This window comes from Micropterus salmoides, unplaced genomic scaffold, assembly GCF_014851395.1.
Source record: "Micropterus salmoides isolate LMB-PRFRI ecotype aquatic unplaced genomic scaffold, ASM1485139v1 Ms_hic_scaffold_2, whole genome shotgun sequence".
Classification (NCBI taxonomy): Eukaryota; Metazoa; Chordata; class Actinopteri; order Centrarchiformes; family Centrarchidae; genus Micropterus; species Micropterus salmoides.
The window spans coordinates 46,613,502-46,638,564 of NW_024041150.1; the positions used below are offsets into that span (position 1 = coordinate 46,613,502).

Sequence of the window (25,063 nt, forward strand, 5' to 3'; positions counted from 1 at the left end):
AGGTCCTCACAGGTCCACGAGTCAGAGCCCGAGTCGGGTTCTGGTAGAGAGGAGAAACCACAACTAGAGTTAGAGCAGGCAGCAGTAAACAACCAAACAGGAGGTCAGAGGAGAGAGGCTGTGAACAGGGAGAGGAGTGATCAGGACGCAGGTCCACTGAACATGATGTGGTGATTCTGCAGAGGACAGAAGATATTTATGCTTTATTCAGTGATCAAACCGGCTGCTAATGTTAGAATAATAATAATAATATGTCTCCAGGTCTACTGAGGTCTGTTCTTTGAATAATGTTGCTGCTGCTGTTTACCTGAACTCAGCTCAGGTGTGTGGTGCGCCCCCTGCTGGAGGCCTCATGTAACTACAGCCCAGAAAGCACAACACAGAGTTAACCCTGAACTATGGAGAACCACTACTAACGTCCCTCATGATGAAGGTCCTGCAGAGACTCCTCTCAGACTGGTTCTGCTTTGATCACTGATAAGACCCGATCAGGAAGCAGCCTGTCTGCACGCTCCACCAGAGTTTAAAACATAAACATGCCCGTTTGATGTGTTTGGATTCAAAGAGTAAATGCAGACTCAGACCTCAGGTGAACACCTCCCGAGCTGGGACGCCATCGTGTACCTGGACACGGCTCTGTGAGGATCATGGTCTTTAACCGCTGCAGGAGGAGCTGAGGTCTCACCTGAACCTCTTCAGACCTCTGTCAGCTGCTGAACTCAGGTGAGTCAGAGAGGTGGATCACAGAGGGCTGGGAGACCTCTTTGTGGCCCGGGCCAGGGGGTCACTGAGAACGAGCCTAAAAGATCCTTAAACAGGGTTTTAAAGATTTCCTCAGCATGAGCAGGGGGTCTGGAGCAAAGTGGGAAATTTACACTTATATAACACTTTGTTTCCTGCAGTCTGGTGAACGTTTCTGCACCAGTTCGTGGTGGAAATGTTTTTATTTATGAAAAGGAAACAGAGTTCAGGCAGCAGGAGACATTTCAAAATCTATAAATCTACCAGAATGTAAGTGAGAGCAGCTCCGGGTCTTTCTGTGCTGCTCTCAGATCTGTTTCTCCTGCTGAGGCAGCACATGTAGGATTTATTCTCCCCTCTGTTGTCATGTTCACAGGGACAGAGCGGAAAACTTGGCCAGAGAGAAACTGTGACAGCGAGGTGTAAAAGTTACTGACAGCTTGTTTCTTCAGCTTACTTTACTTTTTTTTTCTTAATGTGTGTCTACAAGCATTTTCATTTGTTATTTAACTACAAGCTATATTTCAGTGGAGGAGCAGGAGGAGCAGGAGGAGCAGGAGGGCCACAGGTACCTGGGTGTGCAGGACAGGACAGACTCTCTCCCTGAGGAAGTCTGGAAGGGCTTAAATTAATTATTACTCCTCTAAATGTGCATTTATTATAGTTATTTATTCACATTTGTGTGATTTTATTTTATTTAAATATATCATTATTATTATTATTATTATTATTATCTTTATGAGTGCAGCTCACGTGCTCTGCCCCTCAGGTGCATCAGACCCTTTCTCATAGGCCGGGGAGAAACACGTGAGTGTCGTCATCTCACTCGCTCGTGCACGCACACATTCAAGGCAGGGGGCGGGGTCTGTCGCCGTGCAGCTCCTCTGTGATTGGCGGGGTGAGGGGAGCAGGTGTGACGTCAGACGGTGTTTAGGGGAGGAGGAGGTAGACCGCAGCGACGGCGACCTGTCTCACCCTCTGTCTCTGTCTCTGTCTCACCCTCTGTCGGTCTCTCCGTGCGGATCGATTCTCGGACTCTGCCCGGTGTCAAACATTAAAGCAGCGGCGGCGGCGGCGGGCTCGTGCCATCCACAGCGGGAACAGCGCAGCGACCTCCATCCTCTTCATCCTCTTCATCCTCTCCATCATCATGTCCGGCACCAAGGAGGAGGACCGCAAAGGCTCGAGCCAGTGGCGCGAGTTCTTCTGGAACCCGCGGACCCACGAGCTGATGGGCCGAACCGCCTCGAGCTGGGGTGAGTCCGGGACTCCGGTCCGGTCCACGGTCCGAGTCCGTCTCTCTCTCTGGCTGTTAGTGAAGGCCTCTCTCCCTCTGCTATATTTAGATCATCTTTACTGACACGAGCTCAAACACACGTTATTAATTATTAATATATCTCTGTGTCTGTCAGGGTCTCTCTACCTCTCTCTCTCTCTCTGTCTCCGTCAGGCTCTCTCTACCTCTCTCTCTCTCTGTCTCCGTCAGGCTCTCTCTACCTCTCTCTCTCTCTCCGTCAGGGTCTCTCTACCTCTCTCTCTCTGTCTGTCAGGGTCTCTCTCTACCTCTCTCTCTCTGTCTGTCAGGGTCTCTCTCTACCTCTCTCTCTCTCTCTCTGTCAGGGTCTCTCTACCCCTCTCTCTCTCTCTCCGTCAGGGTCTCTCTCCCTCTCTCTCTCTGTGTGTCTGTCAGGGTCTCTCTACCTCTCTCTCTCTCTGTGTCTCCGTCAGGGTCTCTCTACCTCTCTCTCTCCCTCTCTCTCTGTATACGTCAGGCTCTCTCTACCTCTCTCTCTCTCTCTCTGTCAGGGTCTCTCTACCTCTCTCTCTCTCTCTGTCTGTCAGGGTCTCTCTACCTCTCTCTCTCTCTCTGTCAGGGTCTCTCTACCTCTCTCTCTCTCTCTGTCTCCGTCAGGCTCTCTCTCTCTGTCTCCGTCAGGCTCTCTCTCTCTGTCTCTGTCAGGCTCTCTCTACCCTCTCTCTCTCTCTCTCTGTCTCCGTCAGGCTCTCTCTCTCTCTGTCTCCGTCAGGCTCTCTCTCTCTGTCTCTGTCAGGCTCTCTCTACCCCTCTCTCTCTCTCTCTCTGTCTCCGTCAGGCTCTCTCTCTCTCTGTCTCCGTCAGGCTCTCTCTCTCTGTCTCTGTCAGGCTCTCTCTACCCCTCTCTCTCTCTCTCTCTGTCTCTGTCAGGCTCTCTCTCTCTGTCTCCGTCAGGCTCTCTCAACCCCTCTCTCTCTCTGTCTCCGTCAGGCTCTCTCTCTCTCTGTCTCCGTCAGGCTCTCTCTCTCTCTGTCTCCGTCAGGCTCTCTCTCTCTGTCTCCGTCAGGCTCTCTCTCTCTCTGTCTCCGTCAGGCTCTCTCTCTCTGTCTCCGTCAGGCTCTCTCAACCCCTCTCTCTCTCTGTCTCCGTCAGGCTCTCTCTCTCTCTGTCTCCGTCAGGCTCTCTCTCTCTCTGTCTCCGTCAGGCTCTCTCTCTCTGTCTCTGTCAGGCTCTCTCTACCCCTCTCTCTCTCTCTCTCTGTCTCCGTCAGGCTCTCTCTCTCTCTGTCTCCGTCAGGCTCTCTCTCTCTGTCTCTGTCAGGCTCTCTCTACCCTCTCTCTCTCTCTCTCTGTCTCTGTCAGGCTCTCTCTCTCTGTCTCCGTCAGGCTCTCTCAACCCCTCTCTCTCTCTGTCTCCGTCAGGCTCTCTCTCTCTCTGTCTCCGTCAGGCTCTCTCTCTCTCTGTCTCCGTCAGGCTCTCTCTCTCTGTCTCCGTCAGGCTCTCTCTCTCTCTGTCTCCGTCAGGCTCTCTCTCTCTGTCTCCGTCAGGCTCTCTCAACCCCTCTCTCTCTCTGTCTCCGTCAGGCTCTCTCTCTCTCTGTCTCCGTCAGGCTCTCTCTCTCTCTGTCTCCGTCAGGCTCTCTCTCTCTGTCTCCGTCAGGCTCTCTCTACCCCTCTCTCTCTCTCTCTGTCTCCGTCAGGCTCTCTCTCTCTCTGTCTCCGTCAGGCTCTCTCTACCCCCCCCCCTCTCTGTCAGCACCTGAGTTAATGTCTGATTAATCCATCGGTGGATGATAATGGACAGTTTGGTTGAAGAGAGGGTTATATAAGTCTTCTGTACAGGAACACGAACATGTCCTCTCTGTGGTTTAAAGCTGTCTCAGTTTAGCAGATCTGAGTGAGTCCTGATCCAGTTTAATGTCCTGAATAATTTCCTGCAGACTTATTGAGCTGTGAAGACGTGTCTTCCTGCCAGAACATGCACACTAAACACAGCTCTGTCAGACTGCAGAGATCAGCTGTTACCCAGACCGGCAGATGTGAGCTGGTACCACCTCAGATCCACCTGTTCAGGTGTGCCAGGCTGTTTAAAGGTAACCCTCAAATTCAGCTGGAGGCCTGATGAAACGCTACAAGAAGCCAGCAGGAGAGACAGCCAATCACAGAGCTTCGCCTTCAGCGTTGATGACATGAAAATAATCTGCAGATGAAATCACTTCCGCTTCGTCTGGTGATGAATTCAGTAACCATGGCGACGTGATTTGTTCTCAGCCGTAACCGTGATCTAATTAGTCTTCTCTATGGCAAAGGGCAGCTGAGGCTCATGGGTAATGTAGTATTTTAAAAGCTGGTGAACGCCTTCTGAGTTCAGTAACGCTGAGAGTCTGATGTGTTACATCACAGTCGGGGGGATGGCGAGAGAATCCAGCTGAACTTCAAGTCCAACAGATGTAAAACCACCTGCTTCACCATCTGTGAGACCCGTTACAGTGAAGACCCTGATACTGGTGGTGTGCAGTACTGCAGTACACACACACATATATATATATATATACACAGAGACTGGGCCTACTTCCTGTGTAAGTCATCCCGTCTCCTTTAAGAGAGAGAGACACAGATTATAAATAGAGAGAGAGAGTGACCTTCAGACAGGACATGGCTGACAGAGGACGAGCGAGCATCACTGCCACAGAGAGAGAGAGAGACATCTAGTAACTGATTGTGTTTACAGATGCCTCATAATATTTATAACACATTTATCTGCACATTTTAAAACAGTCGAATTATAAATATTTTGAGATGAGATCAAAATGTTGTAAAAACATTCAGCAGCCAGGAAACAGACGACGTCATCGATGAGTGTTAATAATCTGTTGATCACTCAATTTATTATTAACGCCTGGCTCTGCAGCCTGCTGGACTGGTGGACACGTGTTATAGACCACTCTAATACGATCAGTGGATCTGCAGGATCTTTATCTATGGTTTATTTCAGTAGGCACAGATTTCAAAGAGGAACTCAAATCTGCAGCAGTGTGTCTGCAACTGAATCAGAGAGGCGGGAATAAAAATATAAAGTTCAGTAAACTCCAGTAGAACACCAGATAAAAGGAGGTAGAATGAGGATGTCTAGACACAATAAAAGACATGTATAACAGGAACTACAGAAGACTTGGCGTGAGAACAGGTTTGGTGCTGAACCAGGACTTGGCCTCTGTGGTAAAGGTGGTGGTTTTCAGGTAGAGGGCTCCAGGACTTTCCTTCCACAGAAAAGGCCGTCTGAGCTGCAGCGCTGTGGCCTCCTGGTGTGTTTACAGAGAGGCTGAGGAACAATTTACAGTTAGCCGAACTTCAGATCTTCCAGGAAGCGGACCTGGCTAGCTTTACAAGGCCTGATTAAAGAGAGTCTGTAGATTTAATCACTAACTGGTTGGTCTGGGACCAGGTACCTTATAGCCAGGCTCGGTTCTGCCATCAGAGGACCAGATGAGCACTGGTTCGGATTTTAGCCTCTCTCTGTTGGACTGAGCCACTCTGTGTCACAGTAATGTCCAGCGTAGACTAAGGGAACAAAGGAATTAGGATCCAGAATGCAGGACTCTCAGATGGATCAGATCCAGTTAGTAGTGTTTAAATAACATATAGAGGCAGGCAGGAGTCAAAGACCAGGTTAGGGGTCCAAACTAAACCCAACAAATCCATTTAGTGGTGTTTAAATAACAGATAGAGGCAGGCAGGAGTCCAAGACCAGGTGAGGGGTCCAAACTAAACCCAACAAACCCAGTTAGTGGTGTTTAAATAACAGATAGAGGCAGGCAGGAGTCCAAGACCAGGTGAGGAGTCCAAACTAAACCCAACAAACCCAGTTAGTGGTGTTTACATAACAGATAGAGGCAGGCAGGAGTCCAAGACCAGGTGAGGGGTCCAAACTAAACCCAACAAACCCAGTTAGTGGTGTTTAAATAACATATAGAGGCAGGCAGGAGTCCAAGACCAGGTTAGGGGTCCAAACTAAACCCAAAAAATCCAACAAATCCAGTTAGTGGTGTTTAAATAACAGATAGAGGCAGGCAGGAGTCCAAGACCAGGTGAGGGGTCCAAACTAAACCCAACAAATCCAGTTAGTGGTGTTTAAATAACAGATAGAGGCAGGCAGGAGTCCAAGACCAGGTGAGGGGTCCAAACTAAACCCAACAAATCCAACAAACCCAGTTAGTGGTGTTCCAATAACATATAGAGGCAGGCAGGAGTCCAAAACCAGGTGAGGGGTCCAAACTAAACCCAACAAATCCAGTTAGTGGTGTTTAAATAACATATAGAGGCAGGCAGGAGTCCAAGACCAGGTGAGGGGTCCAAACTAAACCCAACAAATCCAACAAACCCAGTTAGTGGTGTTTTAAATAACAGATAGAGGCAGGCAGGAGTCCAAGACCAGGTGAGGGGTCCAAACTAAACCCAACAAACCCAGTTAGTGGTGTTTAAATAACAGATAGAGGCAGGCAGGAGTCCAAGACCAGGTGAGGGGTCCAAACTAAACCCAACAAATACAACAAACCCAGTTAGTGGTGTTCCAGTAACATATAGAGGCAGGCAGGAATCAAAAACAGGTGAGGGGTCCAAACTAAACCCAACAAATCCAGTTAGTGGTGTTTAAATAACAGATAGAGGCAGGCAGGAGTCCAAAACCAGGTGAGGGGTCCAATCTAAACCCAACAAATCCAACAAACCCAGTTAGTGGTGTTTAAATAACAGATAGAGGCAGGCAGGAGTCCAAGACCAGGTGAGGAGTCCAAACTAAACCCAACAAATCCAACAAACCCAGTTAGTGGTGTTCCAATAACATGTAGAGGCAGGCAGGAGTCCAAGACCAGGTGAGGGGGTCCAAACTAAACCCAACAAACCCAGTTAGTGGTGTTTAAATTACAGATAGAGGCAGGCAGGAGTCCAAGACCAGGTGAGGGGTCCAAACTAAACCCAACAAACCCAGTTAGTGGTGTTTAAATAACAGATAGAGGCAGGCAGGAGTCCAAGACCAGGTGAGGGGTCCAAACTAAACCCAACAAATACAACAAACCCAGTTAGTGGTGTTCCAATAACATGTAGAGGCAGGCAGGAGTCCAAGACCAGGTGAGGGGTCCAAACTAAACCCAACAAACCCAGTTAGTGGTGTTTAAATTACAGATAGAGGCAGGCAGGAGTCCAAGACAAGGTGAGGGGTCCAAACTAAACCCAACAAACCCAGTTAGTGGTGTTCCAATAACATATAGAGGCAGGCAGGAGTCCAAGACCCAGCTGAGGGGTCCAAACTAAACCCAACAAATCCAACAAACCCAGTTAGTGGTGTTCCAATAACATATAGAGGCAGGCAGGAGTCCAAGACCAGGTGAGGGGTCCAAACTAAACCCAACAAACCCAGTTAGTGGTGTTTAAATAACAGATAGAGGCAGGCAGGAGTCCAAGACCAGGTGAGGGGTCCAAACTAAACCCAACAAATACAACAAACCCAGTTAGTGGTGTTTAAATTACATATAGAGGCAGGCAGGAGTCCAAAACCAGGTGAGGGGTCCAAACTAAACCCAACAAACCCAGTTAGTGGTGTTTAAATAACAGATAGAGGCAGGCAGGAGTCCAAGACCAGGTGAGGGGTCCAAGCTAAACCCAACAAACCCAGTTAGTGGTGTTTAAATAACAGATAGAGGCAGGCAGGAGTCCAAGACCAGGTGAGGGGTCCAAACTAAACCCACAAATACAACAAACCCAGTTAGTGGTGTTTAAATTACAGATAGAGGCAGGCAGGAGTCCAAGACCAGGTGAGGGGTCCAAACTAAACCCAACAAACCCAGTTAGTGGTGTTCCAATAACATGTAGAGGCAGGCAGGAGTCCAAAACCAGGTGAGGGGTCCAAACTAAACCCAACAAACCCAGTTAGTGGTGTTTAAATAACAGATAGAGGCAGGCAGGAGTCCAAAACCAGGTGAGGGGTCCAAACTAAACCCAACAAATCCAGTTAGTGGTGTTTAAATAACAGATAGAGGCAGGCAGGAGTCCAAAACCAGGTGAGGGGTCCAATCTAAACCCAACAAATCCAACAAACCCAGTTAGTGGTGTTTAAATAACAGATAGAGGCAGGCAGGAGTCCAAGACCAGGTGAGGGGTCCAAACTAAACCCAACAAACCCAGTTAGTGGTGTTTAAATAACAGATAGAGGCAGGCAGGAGTCCAAGACCAGGTGAGGGGTCCAAACTAAACCCAACAAACCCAGTTAGTGGTGTTCCAATAACATATAGAGGCAGGCAGGAGTCCAAAACCAGGTGAGGGGTCCAAACTAAACCCAACAAACCCAACAAATCCAGTTAGTGGTGTTTAAATAACAGATAGAGGCAGGCAGGAGTCCAAGACCAGGTGAGGGGTCCAAACTAAACCCAACAAATCCAGTTAGTGGTGTTTAAATAACAGATAGAGGCAGGCAGGAGTCCAAGACCAGGTGAGGGGTCCAAACTAAACCCAACAAACCCAGTTAGTGGTGTTCCAATAACATATAGAGGCAGGCAGGAGTCCAAAACCAGGTGAGGGGTCCAAACTAAACCCAACAAACCCAGTTAGTGGTGTTTAAATAACAGATAGAGGCAGGCAGGAGTCCAAAACCAGGTGAGGGGTCCAAACTAAACCCAACAAATCCAGTTAGTGGTGTTTAAATAACAGATAGAGGCAGGCAGGAGTCCAAAACCAGGTGAGGGGTCCAATCTAAACCCAACAAATCCAACAAACCCAGTTAGTGGTGTTTAAATAACAGATAGAGGCAGGCAGGAGTCCAAGACCAGGTGAGGGGTCCAAACTAAACCCAACAAATACAACAAACCCAGTTAGTGGTGTTCCAATAACATGTAGAGGCAGGCAGGAGTCCAAGACCAGGTGAGGGGTCCAAACTAAACCCAACAAACCCAGTTAGTGGTGTTTAAATAACAGATAGAGGCAGGCAGGAGTCCAAGACCAGGTGAGGGGTCCAAACTAAACCCAACAAATACAACAAACCCAGTTAGTGGTGTTCCAATAACATGTAGAGGCAGGCAGGAGTCCAAGACCAGGTGAGGGGTCCAAACTAAACCCAACAAACCCAGTTAGTGGTGTTCCAATAACATGTAGAGGCAGGCAGGAGTCCAAGACAAGGTGAGGGGTCCAAACTAAACCCAACAAACCCAACAAATCCATTTAGTGGTGTTCCAATAACATATAGAGGCAGGCAGGAGTCCCAAGACCCAGGTGAGGGGTCCAAACTAAACCCAACAAACCCAACAAATCCATTTAGTGGTGTTCCAATAACATATAGAGGCAGGCAGGAGTCCAAGACCCAGCTGAGGGGTCCAAACTAAACCCAACAAATCCAACAAACCCAGTTAGTGGTGTTCCAATAACATATAGAGGCAGGCAGGAGTCCAAGACCAGGTGAGGGGTCCAAACTAAACCCAACAAACCCAGTTAGTGGTGTTTAAATAACAGATAGAGGCAGGCAGGAGTCCAAGACCAGGTGAGGGGTCCAAACTAAACCCAACAAATACAACAAACCCAGTTGGTGGTGTTTGGACCACCAACTGGGGACAGGTGCAAACCATCAGCCCAGGAGAAAGCTATGACAGGAAGGAAAAGTTGAGAAGAGAAATAAGACTGAAACCATAAGACTATGAGAAGGACAGGACCCTGCTCGTATCACATGGGTCAGGTCAACTGTCTGTCCAGGTGAGTGTCAACACCTGGACACAGCAGAACAACAGGCTGATATAAAGTCTGTGTTTCTGCCCACTCAGGCTTTACATAACTACACTCTCATGATGTCATATTTCCCATCATGCACCAGGGCAGTGGCCTTTACGGAGGACACACACACACAGTAAAGTGAAGTGGACGCCATCAGAGAGCAGTGTTTCTGTGTGTGATAATCTGGATTAGGATGAGAGACGAGGTTGATTGGACGGTAATCTGTCCCCACGCACAGAGACGGTGGGGTATTAATGTCCTTATGAGGACCCTCGTCGACATCATCTTATAGGAACAGTACAGCTTTTAATAGATCATCTGTGTGTCTTCACCTCAGGTCACATGACCAGAGTCAGCAGCAGACTCTCTGATCTAAAACAAACCTAGAAGAAGTCTAGTCCATGTAGGAGCTGGGTTTAATCCAGGACCCAGAGTATCTACCTCTGAAGAACCAAACACATGTAGCTGCAGGACCAACACTGAGAGGTTCTCTAAATTAACCTGTCCAGACCCAGGACCCTCCTCAGGTCTCTGTCAGGACGAGGATCAGTTTAATCTCCAGGACACGTTTGATCACATTAACTCTGCAGGAGGATCTTTAACAGGCTCCTCCAGGCTTCTCCAGGTCCCTGGAGTCCTTGAGTAAATTAGCGTAGCATGTAGCATCAGTGATGTTGCTTTACAGCCAATCAGAAGGCAGGATTCTCTGTTGGTTGGTAACATCAAACAGTTTAAAGATATACATAGAAAATAACCAGTAAGATGAGGAGACAGGCAGAAAGCCGGGCAGAGAGATTACTCCCCCCTCCTTTCACTCTGAATGTAGGTCATCAGCAGGGGGCGGGGCTTAACACAAGAGGATTATAAAGATGACATTTAGAGGAGAGGAGGGGAGGAATGGGGGAGGGGAGGGTATGAATATAATAACTCCTCCCTCTGTCTCTCCTCTGTCCCCCCCTCCCCCCCAGGTCTGATCCTGCTCTTCTACCTGGTCTTCTACCTGTTCCTGGCGGGAATGTTTGTTCTCACCATGTACATCATGCTGCTGACACTGGACGACTACAAGCCCACCTGGCAGGACCGGCTGGCCACTCCAGGTGAGGAAAACAAACACACCTGACGTAAACACAAACTCCACCCACTACTGCAGCGACTGAGGCGAAGGGATGACGATTGGGTGTTTAATTAGGCTCAGCCTTTTATTGGTTAACGAGGCTCAGCCTGATTGGTTAACAAGCTGTTTTCATGTTTCAGGGATGATGATTCGTCCGAAGGGCGATCAGCTGGAGATCACCTTCTCTGTGTCAGATACAGAGAGCTGGGACGGCTTCATCCACAACCTGAACACGTTCCTGTCTCGTAAGAAGCTTGTTAATGATTAATTATATCTAATGATGTAACAGATTATAGTTACAGTATCTCACAAAGTGAGTCCACCCCTCACATGTTTATAAATATCTGATTTTATCTTTTCATGTTTCAACACTGAAGAAATGACTGTTTGCTCCAATGTAAAGTAGTGAGCGTACAGTTTGTGTGTGTATATATATATATATATATATATATATGCGTATATATACATATATATGACACCCCTCAGTCAAAATGTCCAAATTGGCCCAAAGTGTCAATATTTTGTGTGGCCACCATTATTTTCCAGCCCTGCCTTAACCCTCTTGGCCATGGAGTTCACCAGAGCTTCACAGAACATCACAGAGCTGGTGGATGTTAGAGACCTTGCGCTCCTCCACCTTCAGTTTGAGGACGCCCCACAGATGCTCAGTAGGGTTCAGGTCTGGAGACATGTTCGGCCAGTCCATCACCTTTACCCTCAGCTTCTTTAGCGAGGCAGCGGTCGTCTTGGAGGTGTGTTTGGGGTCGTTATCATGTTGGAATGCTGCCCTGCGGCCCAGTCTCTGAAGGGAGGGGATCTACTCTGCTTCAGTATGTCACAGTACATGTTGGCATTCATGGTTCCCTCAGTGAGCTGTAGCTCCCCAGTGCCGGCAGCACTCATGCAGCCCCAGACCAGGACACTCCCACCATCATACTGGACTGTAGGCAGGACACACTTGTCTTTGTACTCGTCACGTGGTTGCCGCCATACACGCTTGACACCATCTGAACCAGATAAGTTTATCTTGGTCTCATCAATTCAATTCAATTTCAATTCAATTTTATTTATATAGCGCCAAATCACAACAACAGTTATCTCACAGCGCTTTTCATAAAACAGCAGGTCTAGACCATACTCTGTGATGTTATTTACAGAAGCCCAACAGTTCCCACCAAGAGCAGCACTAAGAGACAGAGGCAAGGAAAAACTTCCTTTAAGAGGCAGAAACCTCGAGCAGAACCAAGAACCAAGAGAGAGAGAGAGAGAGAGAGGGTGGGGGGGGCGAGAGAGAGAGAGAGAGAGAGAGAGAGGGGGGGGGAGAGAGAGAGAGAGGGATGGAAGGAGAGAGAGAGGGAGGCAGCCTACACAGTATATCCACACAGAGGTACAGACAGTAAAGGTGATGTTGCTATAGACTAAATGGTACAGATATTTATAGTAGTGTTAATGGTAACAATCGTAATGTTAATGATTATAATAACAATAATAACAATAAGACTAGCAACAATCGTCGTTGCAGCAGAGGGTGTCGAGCAGGAACACGGGGGCAGCAGGTGACCCGCAACCACAGATCCAGACTCCACAGCTCCAGAGCCAGAAAACCTGCAGGAAGTGATAGGAGGAGAGAGGAGAGGGACGAGAAAGCACAAGACTACCAGAAAGGGGAGAAGTTGTGTTAGTAACATGCAATAATGGGATGAGGTTGCATACAGAGGGAGAGAAAGTAGAGGAGAGAGGAGCTCAGTGCATCATGGGAAATCCCCCGGCAGTCTAGGCCTATAGCAGCATAACTAAGGGATGGTTCAGGACTACCTGAGCCAGCCCTAACTATAAGCTTTATCAAAGAGGAAAGTCTTAAGCCTACTCTTAAATGTGGAGATGGTGTCTGCCTCCTGAACCCAAACTGGAACCTGGTTCCCCAGGAGAGGAGCTTGATAGCTGAACGCTCTGGCTCCTAGTCTACTTTTGGAGACTCTAGGAACCACAGGTGCATTCTGGGAGCGCAGTGCTCTGGAGGGGTAGTAAGGTACTATGAGCTCTTTAAGATAAGATGGTGCCTGACCATTAAGAGCTTTGTAGGTAAGAAGAATGATTTTAAATTCTATTCTGGATTTTACTGGAAGCCAATGCAGAGAAGCTAAAACAGGAGAAATGTGATCTCTTTTCCTGGTTCCTGTCAGAACACGTGCTGCAGCATTCTGGATCAGCTGAAGAGTCTTAATGGACTTTTTCGAGCAGCCTGATTAGACAGGATGTTCCTGATTTTTGCAATCTTACGTAGGTGAAAAAAGGCGGTCCTTGAAATTTGCTTAATGTGAGACTTAAACGACATGTCCTGATCAAAGATAACTGATGAGTTTCATCTGGTTTGATCGATAGATATAACTGAGTATCATCTGCATAACAATGAAAGCTTATGGAATATTTCCTGATAATATTGCCTAAGGGAAGCATATATAAAGTGAAGAGGATTGGTCTGAGGACAGATCCTTGAGGAACTCCATGACTAACTTTGGCATGCATGGAGGACTCATCGTTAACATGTACAAACTGAAATCGATCTGATAAATAGGACTTAAACCAGCTTAGAGCGGTTCCTTTAAAGCCAATGAAATGTTCCAGTCTCTGCAATAGGATCTGATGGTCAATGGTATCAAATGCAGCACTAAGATCTAATAAAACCAGTACAGAGACAAGTCCTTTGTCTGATGCAATAAGGAGGTCGTTAGTAATTTTCACCAGTGCTGTCTCTGTGCTATGATGAGCTCTAAATCCTGACTGAAAATCCTCAAATAAACTATTGCTCTGTAGAAAGTCACACAGCTGTTTAGCAACTGCTTTCTCCAGAACCTTAGAGAGAAATGGAAGGTTAGATATAGGTCTATAGTTGGCTAAAACATCCGGATCAAGTTTGGGCTTTTTCAGAAGAGGTTTAATTACAGCTACTTTAAAGTACTGTGGTACATAGCCTGTTGATAAAGATAGATTGATCATATCTAGTATAGAGGTGCTGACTAAGGGTAAAACATCTTTAAGCAACCTAGTCGGGATGGGGTCTAAGAGACAGGTTGATGGTTTAGATGAAGAATTTATTGAAGTTAGTTGGTAAAGATTGAGGGAAGCAAAACAGTCTAAACATGTATCTGGTTCTACAGCTGTTTCTAAGGTTCCTGAGTTTAGAGATAAGTTGGTGCCAGTTGAGGGCAGGTCATAGTGAATTTTGTCTCTAATAGCTAGAATTTTATCATTGAAGAAGCTCATGAAGTCGTAACTACTGAGAGCTATGGGAATACTTGGCTCAATAGAGCTGTGACTCTCTGTCAGCCTGGCTACAGTGCTGAAAAGAAACCTGGGGTTGTTCCTATTTTCCTCTATTAATGACGAGTAGTACGCTGCTCTGGCATTACGGAGGGCCTTCCTATAAGTTTTAAGACTATCTTGCCAAATTAAACGAGAATTTTCCACTTTGGTGGAACGCCAATTCCTCTCAAGTTTCCGCGATATTTGCTTTAATTTGCGAGTTTCAGTATTATACCATGGAGCTAACCGTCTTTGTTTTAGTATTTTCTTTTTAGAGGGGCTACAGAGTCGAGTGTCATTCGCAGCGAGCCTGCAGCACTATCAACAAGATGATCGATTTGGGAGGGACTGAAACTAGCATAGGAGTCCTCCGTTACTTTGTGACTAGATAATGTATTTAGAGCTAATGGAATCGCATCCTTAAATTTAGCTACAGCTCTTTCAGACAGACATCTTGTATAGAAATTTTTGCCCAATGGCGTGTAGTTCAGCAATACAAACTCAAAAGTTATCAAACAGTGGTCGGATAAAGAGGGATTCTGTGGGAACACCACTAAATGTTCAATTTCAATACCATACACCAAAACAAGGTCGAGGGTGTGGTTAAAACAGTGAGTCGGTTTATGAACACTCTCAGAGAAGCCGATGGAATCTAACAGAGAGATAAACGCAGTACTGAAGCTGTCATTCTCAACGTTCACATGAATATTAAAATCCCCTACAATAATAACTTTGTCCGTTTTAAGGACTAAAGTTGACAAAAACTCTGCAAATTCAGATAAGAATTCAGAATATGGGCCAGGTGCTCGGTACACTATAACGATGAGAATTGGTTGCAGTGATTTCCAACTTGGGTGCGAAAGACTAAGAACAAGACTTTCAAATGAGTTATAGTTTAGTTTAGTTTTAGAGCTGATTAGTAGGCTAGAGTGGAAGATAGCTGCAACTCCACCTCCTCGGCCTGTGCCTCGAGGAATGTGAGTATTAATATGACTGGGAGGGGTGGATTCATTTAGGCTAACATATTCTCCATCACCCAGCCAGGTTTCAGTAAGACAAAATAAATCAATATCATAATCTGATATTAGTTCATTTACTAGTACACCTTTAGAAGAGAGAGATCTGATGTTTAAGAGTCCACATTTAACTCTCCTATTCGTTTGCACTATTGCTCTTGTGGTTTTAATTTTTATGAGGTTTTTATGCACAGCTCCTCTTCTGTTTACCTTTTTAAATAATTTCGATGGTCGGGGGGCAGACACCGTCACTATAGGATTTTCACTAAGTAACTCCTGAAATGGAGGAGCAGAGAAGTGTGTTAGACTGCGACTCTGCCTCCTGGTCTCAACTCTGGATTGTCATGGATTTGGTCCACTAATAAACTTGGCCAGATTTCTAGAAATGAGAGCTGCTCCTTCCCAAGTGGGATGGATGCCGTCTCTCCGGATCAGACCAGGTCTTCCCCAGAAAGTCTGCCAATGATCAACAAAGCCCACATCGTTTGCTGGACACCACCTCGACAACCAGCGGCGGAATGACGACATGCGGCTATACATGTCATCACTGGTCAGATTTGGCAGGGGTCCAGAGAAAACTACGGTGTCCGACATTGTTTCATTGTTTTTGCATATGTACACACCGACTCAACATTAATCTTAGTGACCTCCGATTGGCGTAACCGGGAGTCATTACCGCCGACATGAATAACAATCTTACTGTATTTACGTTTATCCTTAGCCAGCAGTTTCAAATAAGACTCAATGTCGCCCGCTCTGGCCCCAGGGATGCACTTAACTATGGCCGCTGGCTTCGCTAACTTCACGTTTCTCAAAATGGAGCTGCCAATGATCAGAGTTGGTTTCTCAGCGGGTGTGTCGCTGAGTGGGGAAAATCTGTTAGAGACGTGAACAGGTTGATGGTGCCCCGTGGACTTTGAAAGCTTACGACTATTCCTCCTTCGGACAGTCACCCAGCCCCCCCCTTTCCTGGCTGCACAGGAGATGCCGGGGGACGGCTACCAGAGGCTAACTCAGGCCGTTCTGCACCGACTACCGGGGACTGGCTAGCTACAGTAGCTAAAGACTGATCTACCAAGGTGCGGAGCCGGACTTCTAAATCACTGAGCCTCGCCTCCATGTCTATAAATAAACTACACTTATTAAACGTACCATTACCGCTAAAGGAGGCAGAGGAGTAACTGAACATCTGACACACCGAGCGGGAGAAAGTAGGAGAGAGAGAGGGAGAAGGAGAATCCATCGCTAGCTGCTAAGCTAAAGTCGCTAATGGCTAAGCTAAAGTACTGTAGCGTCAGCTACCAAAACTTTAGAACAACTATGAGATTGAACAGCAGTCACTAAAAGATGGAAAGAACTGTGAGTGCTTAGGCAAAATTACTGTAAAGAACAAGTGTTTAGTGGACAGTTTGCCGCTGTAATCTAACAAATGTAACTGTTATTTAGCGAGAGCAGCACAACGTGGTACCAACACACAAGCACCGGAAACAGAAATGAGTCGACACGCTTACCGCAATACGTCATCAGACCACAAGACATGGCTCCAGTAATCCACGTCCTTAGTCTGCTGGTCTGTTTGGGGGCTTTCTTGTGCATCATCTTTAGAAGAGGCTTCATTATGGGACAACAGCCATGGCAATCTTCTTATAGCCTAGGCCATCTTTATGTAGAGAAACCATTCTTTGTTTCAGATCCTCAGAGAGTTCTTTGTCATGAGGTGCCATGTTGAACTTCCAGTGAGTGTAACACTAACGACTCACAGGACAGTGGGGAGGGAAAATGGCTGGTTGGGCCCAATTTGGACATTTTCACTTAAGGGTGTCCTCACTTTTGTTGCCAGCGCTTTAGACATTAATGGCTGTGTGATGTGTTACTTTGAGGGGACAGCAAATTTACACTGTTATACAAGCTGCACGCTCACTACTTTACACTGTTACACAAGCTGCACGCTCACTACTTTACATTGTTACACAAGCTGCACGCTCACTACTTTACACTGTTACACAAGCTGCACGCTCACTACTTTACACTGTTACACAAGCTGCACGCGCTGCACGCTCACTACTTTACACTGTTACACAAGCTGCACGCTCACTACTTTACGCTGTTATACAAGCTGCACGCTCACTACTTTACGCTGTTATACAAGCTGCACGCTCACTACTTTACGCTGTTATACAAGCTGCACGCTCACTACTTTACGCTGTTATACGCTCACTACTTTACACTGTTACACAAGGTGCACGCTCACTACTTTACATTGTGATACAAGCTGTACTACTTTACACTGTTATACAAGCTGTACTACTTTACACTGTTACACAAGCTGCACGCTCACTACTTTACGCTGTTACACAAGCTGCACGCTCACTACTTTACACTGTTATACGCTCACTACTTCACGCTGTTACACAAGCTGCACGCTCACTACTTTACACTGTTATACGCTCACTACTTCACGCTGTTACACAAGTTGCACACTCACTACATTACGCTGTTACACAAGCTGCACGCTCACTACTTTACACTGTTATACGCTCACTACTTCACGCTGTTACACAAGTTGCACACTCACTACATTACGCTGTTACACAAGCTGCACACTCACTACTTTACACTGTTATACAAGCTGGACACTCACTACTTTACACTGTTATACAAGCTGTACGCTCACTACTTTACATTGTTATACAAGCTGTACTACTTTACATTGTTATACAAGCTGTACTACTTTACATTGTGATACAAGCTGTACTACTTTACACTGTTATACGCTCACTACTTCACGCTGTTACACAAGCTGCACGCTCACTACTTTACACTGTTACACAAGCTGCACGCTCACTACTTTACACTGTTACACAAGCTGCACGCTCACTACTTTACACTGTTACACAAGCTGCACGCTCACTACTTTACACTGTTATACGCTCACTACTTTACATTGTTACACAAGCTGCACGCTCACTACTTTACACTGTTATACGCTCACTACTTTACACTGTTACACAAGCTGCACGCTCACTACTTTACACTGTTACACAAGCTGCACGCTCACTACTTTACACTGTTATACGCTCACTACTTTACACTGTTACACAAGCTGCACGCTCACTACTTTACACTGTTATACGCTCACTACTTTACACTGTTACACAAGCTGCACGCTCACTACTTTACACTGTTACACAAGCTGCACGCTCACTACTTTACACTGTTATACAAGCTGTACGCTGACTACTTTACACTGTTACACAAGCTGCACGCTCACTACTTTACACTGTTATACAAGCTGCACGCTCACTACTTTACACTGTTACACAAGCTGCACGCTCACTACTTTACACTGTTACACAAGCTGCACGCTCACTACTTTACACTGTTACACAAGCTGCACGCTCACTACTTTACACTGTTATACAAGCTGCACGCTCACTACTTTACACAGTTAGACAGAATCAGATATTTACAGAAATATGAGGGCTGTACTCTCTACTTAGATCAAATGAAATTATGTCTGAAATGAAAACAGTCTGGTGTCTGTTTAAAATAAAATCATCTGTTTGAACATCCTGATCTACGTCACTCATGTTTGATATTAAATACCTGCCTGTCTCTTTACCTGTCTGTCTCTCTGTCTGTCTGCAGCGTATAATGACAGCTATCAGGTTCAGACCAATGATAACTGCCCTCCAGATCAATACTTCATTCAAGAGGACAGTGGAGAGGTGAATTGTCTCTCCCTCTACCTGCCTGTCTCTCCCTCTACCTGTCTGTCTCTCTGCCTGTCTCTCCCTCTACCTGTCTGTCTCTCTGTCTGTCTCACCCTCTACCTGTCTCTCTCTGTCTGTCTCACCCTCTACCTGTCTCTGTCTGTCTCACCCTCTACTTGTCTCTCTGTGTCTGTCTCACCCTCTACCTGTCTCTCTCTGTCTGTCTCACCCTCTACCTGTCTCTCTCACCCTCTATCTGTCTCTCTCACCCTCTATCTGTCTTACCCTCTACCTGCCTGTTTCACCCTCTACCTGTCTGTCTCACCCTCTACCTGTCTCTGTCTGTCTCTCCCTCTATCTGTCTCTCTCTCTGCCTGTCTTACCCTCTACCTGCCTGTCTCACCCTCTACATGTCTGTCTGTCTGCATTTCTAACCCTCTACCTGTCTGTCTCTCTACCTGTTTCACCCTCTACCCGCCTGTCTCTCCCTCTATCTGTCTCTCTCTCTGCCTGTCTTACCCTCTACCTGCCTGTCTCACCCTCTACATGTCTGTCTGTCTGCATTTCTAACCCTCTACCTGTCTGTCTCTCTACCTGTCTCACCCTCTACCCGCCTGTTTCACCCTCTACCCGCCTGTCTCTCTCAGGTCAGGAACAACCCCAAGCGTTCCTGTCAGTTCAATCGGACCATGTTGGAGGAGTGTTCTGGGATTTCGGATCGTTTCTATGGTTACAACAGAGGTCAGCCCTGCATCCTCATCAAAATGAACCGGGTACGTTGACCTCTGACCCCGATCCAAACAGCAGAGTGACCAAAGTGAGGTTGTAGTGTCTGTTGGTTACTGTAGTAACTACATCCACGGGAACACTGAAGTGGCGCATCACGTGACACGATGACGCAACATTAGGTTCAGCTGCTAGAACCAAACGAGCACACCGGCCCTGCTCTGCTGACCCGTCTCTCTGCCTGTCTCCCTCTCCAGGTCATTGGTATGTTGCCGGGGAAGGACGGTCAGTCTCCTTATGTCACCTGTGGAGCCAAGGTCTGAATTTGTCTGTCTGTCTCACTGTCTGTCACACCATCTGTCTCCGTCTCACGTGTTGTCTCCACCTTTTCACCCTCCATCTCCAGAGGTACAAAGTGGAGAGAGACGAGTGGGTAAGAACAGCAGAGCCCTTAACGTTCTGACCAAGCTTTCTGAGCCCGGCTCCTTATCTGCAGAGTAAAGAAACAGTAGTGTTAGAGCGTAGAACCACAGTGTTAGAACGTTTCAACAGAGGCTCTCGTGATGTTCTCCTGACTGTCAGTTCATTAAGTGTCTGTATGAAGTTATTGATCTGTATCTGTGTGTGCAGAGGGAGGACACCGATAAGGTCGGACCTCTGGCGTATTATCCTCCCAACGGGACCTTCAACCTCATGTACTACCCGTACTACGGCAAGAAAGCTCAGGTAACACTCTGGACACACATTCAGTCCCTTCAGTTCATCACCTAGTGGCATTTAGAGAATCAAAGTTCTTCGATGTTGTCAGTGTCTATAACAGATCCAGTTTCTGGAAGATCTACCGAACCTCCATGAGTTCAGTATGTAGATCCATTAGACCCATTACATGTTAGCTGATCCACGTTAGCTGATTTATGTATCTATCAGATCTACATTGGTGGACCCAGGTTAGTATTTTCAAACATGCAGTTCCATTAGGTACTCTGATTCAGCAGGTTAGCAGATCCAACAGATCCTTATTAGTGGGTCCAATAGATCCATGGAAGTAGATCAAACAGATCCGTGTTAGTAGATCCAATAGATCAAATTCAGTAGATCCATGTCAGTAGAGCTTTCAGTGTGTTACTGACAGTCTGTACATCCTTTAGTAGATCCATGTCATGGTCCAAGTCAGTAGATTGTTGTGTAGTAGGGGTGTGACGAGACACTTCCCTCCTCTCTGTGTCTTTGTTTGAGGAAGTAACCTCTTTAAATGCGACTGTGGCTCCTTTTCACCTCAATGAGAAATTAATTCATTTTAATTTAGTTATAAGCTCCTGGACTTTAGTAGCTCCAGTGTTTCAGCAGATTTTCTGCTCATTCAGAATCTCTCCCACAGATCTGTGTTCTCTGATGTGTTGAGAGAAAATAAATCTAACTGTCCTTTACTCTGCGGTGCGTTACGTTATTGATCCGCTGGTAGTAACGTTATCCTTTCAGACCGCTTGTGGGACTGCACGCTGCATGTGAAACTGAAACTAACTGAAACACTTGTGATCGGGCAGAAATCTCACCACAGATCCACACAGGTTAACTTCAGCAGCTCAGATAAAGTGCAGCTCACAGAGCAGGCTGGCTTCAGTTTTTATTTATTCATGGCACGAGATCTCGTCACACCCCTAGTGTGAAGCTGTGTTGGTAGAGGAGCCAGTGGATCTACTGTATCCATGGTGATGATACCTCATTATTATACTGGTGAGGCCATAGGTGCTTCAGTGATGTCATGTTATTCAGTGTGTGATGTGTTCACTGTCTCAGGTGAACTACACTCAGCCGCTGGTGGCCGTGAAGTTCCTGAACGCCTCCCTGAACACCGACATCAACATCGAGTGTAAAATCAACTCCAACACGCTCACCGAGGGCAGCGAGAGAGACAAGTTCGCCGGACGGGTTTCCTTCAAGCTACGGATCAACGACAAATAGACGCCCTGCAACACACACAACACACACACACACACACACGTTACAGCTGCACCGATCCAGATGTTTAAATGTCCTCGTCCATTAGAGCCTCAAACGCACCACTTGTGTTGCTACGTAGAACCGTTTGTATTCTAGCTCCATGATGCGTTCAATGACCGTCTGAATTATCCGTCACCTTTAGTTACAGCCTGCCCACAGTAGTCCCGTTTTGTTTTGTATGCTCTCCGATGTGATCCTCCGTACAACGGCCTGACTCCAGCTTTAACACACTGGCCCTGAGACCGACCAATCAGCTCGCACACACGCTCTGATGTCACAGAGGACGCAGTGAAGAACAACAGGAGGACCTTCACCTCAGTCATCACGTCAGTCTGCCCGGATCAAAGATCAGATTACTGATCGCACAGCTGACGTGTTTATTTATTCATGTATTTATTTCTTATTTATTTATTGGGTTTACTGATGATGACTTTGTTTTTATATCATTATGAATTATTTATGTGAGGTTACCTTCTGATTGGTTTCTGTAACTGCAACATCAGGCACGATTGGCTGTTCAGAAACTGTTGCAGGTTCCCACACATCCTGGGGAACCTGGTTTTATCACTCAGTGCAGAAACTAAATTACAGAAACAAGTTCTCCCTCCCCAGGAGTTTGTAACCTGGGCGTCATGCTGGAAACATTCCCAGACTCCGGCCCTCACTCTCTGACTCTGTGGCTGAGACTCTTTAATTACTGCAGCGTTGTCCTGTTCGGTCTGCCCTGTGAGGCGCTCGACATGGCTCCAGGATGCCCAGAACTCAGCTGCTGGAGTTTTAACATGTATAAAGTCCTGACAGCACATCACCCCCACCCTAATGCAGCTTCACTGGCTGCCAGTCAGGTCCCACACCGCTTACAAAATCCTGCTCCTCTTACATCACATTTACTCATTTGGCAGACTGTAAGTCCCGCCACGGACCTGCACAACTTTAATTTTCACATCCTATCACGGTGTCTGCAGTCCTCTTAAAAGTTTAAAAAGTATCTTCAAGCACACCTCTTCATTGATGCATGTAGGCCCTAAACACAGCTCCAGACATAACATAACAGGAACCAGTTCAGAAACCAGATCCAGCATCAGATCCTACAACTGTTCAGAAACCAGAACAGAAATCATATCATAAATAGTTCCGAAACCAGTTGAGCTGCTACAACTGAAACAGCTCACTTTACTGAAGATGTGAGGAATCAGAACAGCAATATCAGAAACCAGAAAACAAACCAGGTGAGACATCAGATCTTAAACCCGTTCAGAAAGTAGTTAGAAATGTAAACCCAATTGGAAACTAGTCCAGAACTGACAAAAAAGCTTAGTTTACTAAAGATGCGAGGAATCAGAACATAAATATCAGAAACCAGTTCAGACATCAGATTATAAACCAGTTCACAAAACCAGTTCAGATCTTAGATCAGATTCAGACATCAGATCTTAGATCAGATTCAGACATCAGATCTTAAACCAGTTCACAAAATCAGATCAGATTCAGACATCCGATCTTAGATCAGATTCAGACATCCGATCTTAGATCAGATTCAGACATCCGATCTTAAACCAGTTCACAAAACCAGTTCAGACATCAGATCTTAAACCCGTTCAGAAAGTAGTTACAGAAATGTAAAACCAATTGGAAACTAGTCCAGAACTGACAAAAAAGCTTAGTTTACTAAAGATGAGAGGAATCAGAACATAAATATCAGAAACCAGTTCAGACATCAGATCTTAAACCAGTTCAGACATCAGATCAGATCTTAAACCAGTTCAGACATCAGATTCAGAAATCAGATCTTAAACCAGTTCAGACATCAGATTCAGAAATCAGATCTTAAACCAGTTCAGACATCAGATTCAGAAATCAGATCTTAAACCAGTTCAGACATCAGATCAGATCTTAAACCAGTTCAGACATCAGATCAGATCTTAAACCAGTTCAGACATTAGATCAGATCTTAAACCAGTTCAGACATCAGATCAGATCTTAAACCAGATCAGACATCAGATTCAGAAATCAGATCTTAAACCAGTTCAGACATCAGATTCAGAAATCAGATCTTAAACCAGTTCAGACATCAGATCAGATCTTAAACCAGTTCAGACATCAGATCAGATCTTAAACCAGTTCAGACATCAGATTCAGAAATCAGATCTTAAACCAGTTCAGACATCAGATTCAGAAATCAGATCTTAAACCAGTTCAGACATCAGATCTTAAACCAGTTCAGACATCAGATTCAGAAATCAGATCTTAAACCAGTTCACAAACCAGTTCAAACATCAGATCCTAGATCAGATTTAGACATCAGATCTTAAACCACTTCAGATCTTAAACCAGTTCAGACATCAGATCTTAAACCAGTTCACAAAACCAGTTCAGATATCAGATCAGATTCAGACATCAGATCTTAGATCAGATTCAGACTTCAGATCTGAGATCAGATTCAGACTTCAGATCTGAGATCTGATCAGATTCAGACTTCAGATTTTAGATCAGATTCAGACTTCAGATCTTAGATCAGATTTAGACATCAGATCTTAAACCAGTTCAGATATCAGATCAGATTCAGACATCAGATCTTAAACCAGTTCAGAAACATCATAAATAGTTCTGAAACCAGTTTGAAAACAGCAATCAGTTGAGACATGAGACCAGAAACCAGTTCAGGAACCGGTCTGTCAGCCATGTTAAACCTCGCTCTCCTTGTTTGTTGCCGTGGAAGCAGCTGAATCCACAGCCAATCAGATGCTAGCTTTAGTGACCACAGCGACAGCGTTTGGTTTCGTATCTTTTGTGTTTGTTGCCGCAGCAGAACGGCTCGTTAGTTAGATCATTAGTTTAGGTAACGAGTTAGCAAGTCGTTAAGTTTTTTGTTCACTGTTGATTTGTTTACGTGTTTGTTTTGTTTACTATCGTCATCATGGGGGTGAGCATGACAAACGTTACCATGACAACCAGGCCATGTGACACACACACACTCTCTCCTCACCTGTCAATCACTCTGTCGTGCCACGTGCAAACGCCCCTCCCCTCCTGTACTGCTCTCCACCAATCGTCTTCCTTTAAAGAAAGACCAGCCAATCAGGTGGTCCTGCTGTATGATGTCATATGATGCTTGTTTGTGATTGGTGGATTTCCCCTGCCTGAAAATGTCCTTGTGTTTCACAGACATTTAAAAATACAGAGAAATTAAACAGAAAAACTACAGAAACGTCTCGTGTGATTGATGTTTTCTGTCAGAGGATGCACTCCATGCTCCAGATGTTCTTCATTTACTTTAACAAAATGTATGGTTACAGTAAAATAATGTGTTACAGGAGTGTGACACATCATGCAGCTGTTCATTTATTGACATTCCTCTCCTTTAGTGAACAATAATAAGAACATATGGTTTTACTGAATAATAAAGTAATTATAATGTCTTAGTATATATCTAAATAAACCTC

General features: G+C 45.8%; 1 protein-coding gene across 2 annotated transcripts; it reads left to right on the forward strand.

The window, feature by feature from the left end:
* The first annotated feature begins 88 nt into the window (after positions 1-88).
* atp1b2a (ATPase Na+/K+ transporting subunit beta 2a) lies at positions 89-24,824 on the forward strand. 2 transcript variants are annotated; one of them, XM_038731617.1, is made up of 9 exons: positions 89-723; positions 1,802-1,997; positions 10,716-10,844; positions 11,002-11,106; positions 18,829-18,908; positions 19,541-19,666; positions 19,877-19,936; positions 20,250-20,345; positions 21,417-24,824. In XM_038731617.1, the coding sequence occupies exons 2-9, from the start codon at positions 1,892-1,894 to the stop codon at positions 21,579-21,581; spliced, it is 867 nt and encodes a 288-aa protein (XP_038587545.1). In that variant the 5' UTR covers positions 89-723; positions 1,802-1,891; the 3' UTR covers positions 21,582-24,824. The 2 variants fall into 2 exon arrangements, with proteins under 2 accessions (XP_038587545.1, XP_038587546.1); XM_038731618.1 differs by having other exon boundaries at positions 1,805-1,997.
* Positions 24,825-25,063: the final 239 nt, after the last annotated feature.

Bases quoted from the DNA above. Each gene is read 5' to 3' on its own strand.
- atp1b2a (XM_038731617.1), top strand. From the start codon at position 1,892: ATGTCCGGCACCAAGGAGGAGGACCGCAAAGGCTCGAGCCAGTGGCGC. The intron at 1,998-10,715 runs GTGAGTCCGGGA...CCTCCCCCCCAG, and splicing joins CCGAACCGCCTCGAGCTGGG to GTCTGATCCTGCTCTTCTAC. The intron at 19,937-20,249 runs GTCTGAATTTGT...CTGTGTGTGCAG, and splicing joins ATGTCACCTGTGGAGCCAAG to AGGGAGGACACCGATAAGGT.